The 931-nt window shown below is 41.2% G+C and overlaps 1 protein-coding gene across 1 annotated transcript in view; it reads left to right on the top strand.

Moving 5' to 3' along the window:
- The window catches only part of LOC107573080 (ADP-ribosylation factor-like protein 8B), an 11,631-nt gene extending 10,916 nt beyond the window's left edge, over positions 1-715 (top strand). Inside the window, exon 7 of the mRNA XM_016259519.1 lies at positions 330-715. Within this exon, the coding sequence (XP_016115005.1) occupies positions 330-379 (50 nt within the window). The 3' untranslated portion in view covers positions 380-715. The remainder of the gene's footprint in view (positions 1-329) is intronic.
- Positions 716-931: the final 216 nt, after the last annotated feature.

Here is a 931-nt window from a genome sequence, read left to right as displayed (position 1 = left end):
CATAAATGGCTGTTATGTTAAATAAAGTTGACTAAATATAGCAACTATATCAAGTACCTGCACGCCATTGTTGTTGTCTCGTCTCCCCTCAGATGCGCTGCAATGGCGATCCTGCGCGCAATTCTCAAAACGCCCACAAGATGGCGGCGTTTATCGGTGAATCCGATATTACAAAACCGATATCCGATTATGGTAAAATGCTTAAATATCGCGAAAAATATCGGTAAATCGATATATCGGTCGATCTCTATACTTCAGTTTGGGAGAAGTTTTATAGTGAATCAAAAGATATTCTAAAAACACAATTGTTCATCCCTTCCTTCCTGCAGATATCACATTGCAGTGGTTGATCCAGCATTCAAAGTCTCGGAGAAGTTGAGAACAGACCCCGTCCTATACCTGTGAGTCCAGTCCTGCCCTCTTTCCAGCTCCCAGCTCAGCCCAGCGCTCTTCCTGTGACCAGTGACGCAGTCCCTCTCAGCCGCATCTGTCTGTCCAGTAGCTGCCCGTCTCATTCATTCTCTATTACACACGGACTGTCAGTAAAGCATCTTCACCAGTGGGCCTCAGACTCCACTCAAATCATAATCGCTTTTTTTTTATTTTATCTAAACATCTTGTTTTGACCATTTACAAAGTGATGTGCTTTAAATCAGTTTCAGGGTTAGTCTCCTTTTCCTTTATTGTTATTGTTGGGGTTTTTCTTTTGGTCTGATTTTGTTGTGGCCAAAGCTTGATTCCTCGTGTGATAATCTCTGTGCCGCCTTTAAACACTATACAGGATGGTGTCTTCTCTCCTTCATGTGACTATCCACACATAAAAAAAATCAATGGATCTGTTGCTGACTTTGTATATAAGCAAATGTACAACTTTTTGTTTATTTTGCCGAGTGCTCTTATTTGTGTCTCTTGCATTATTTTGTGATTGCTC

This window comes from Sinocyclocheilus grahami, unplaced genomic scaffold, assembly GCF_001515645.1.
Source record: "Sinocyclocheilus grahami isolate Dianchi unplaced genomic scaffold, SAMN03320097.WGS_v1.1 scaffold1863.1, whole genome shotgun sequence".
NCBI lineage: Eukaryota > Metazoa > Chordata > Actinopteri > Cypriniformes > Cyprinidae > Sinocyclocheilus > Sinocyclocheilus grahami.
This window is presented reverse-complemented; position numbering and strand designations above follow the sequence as displayed.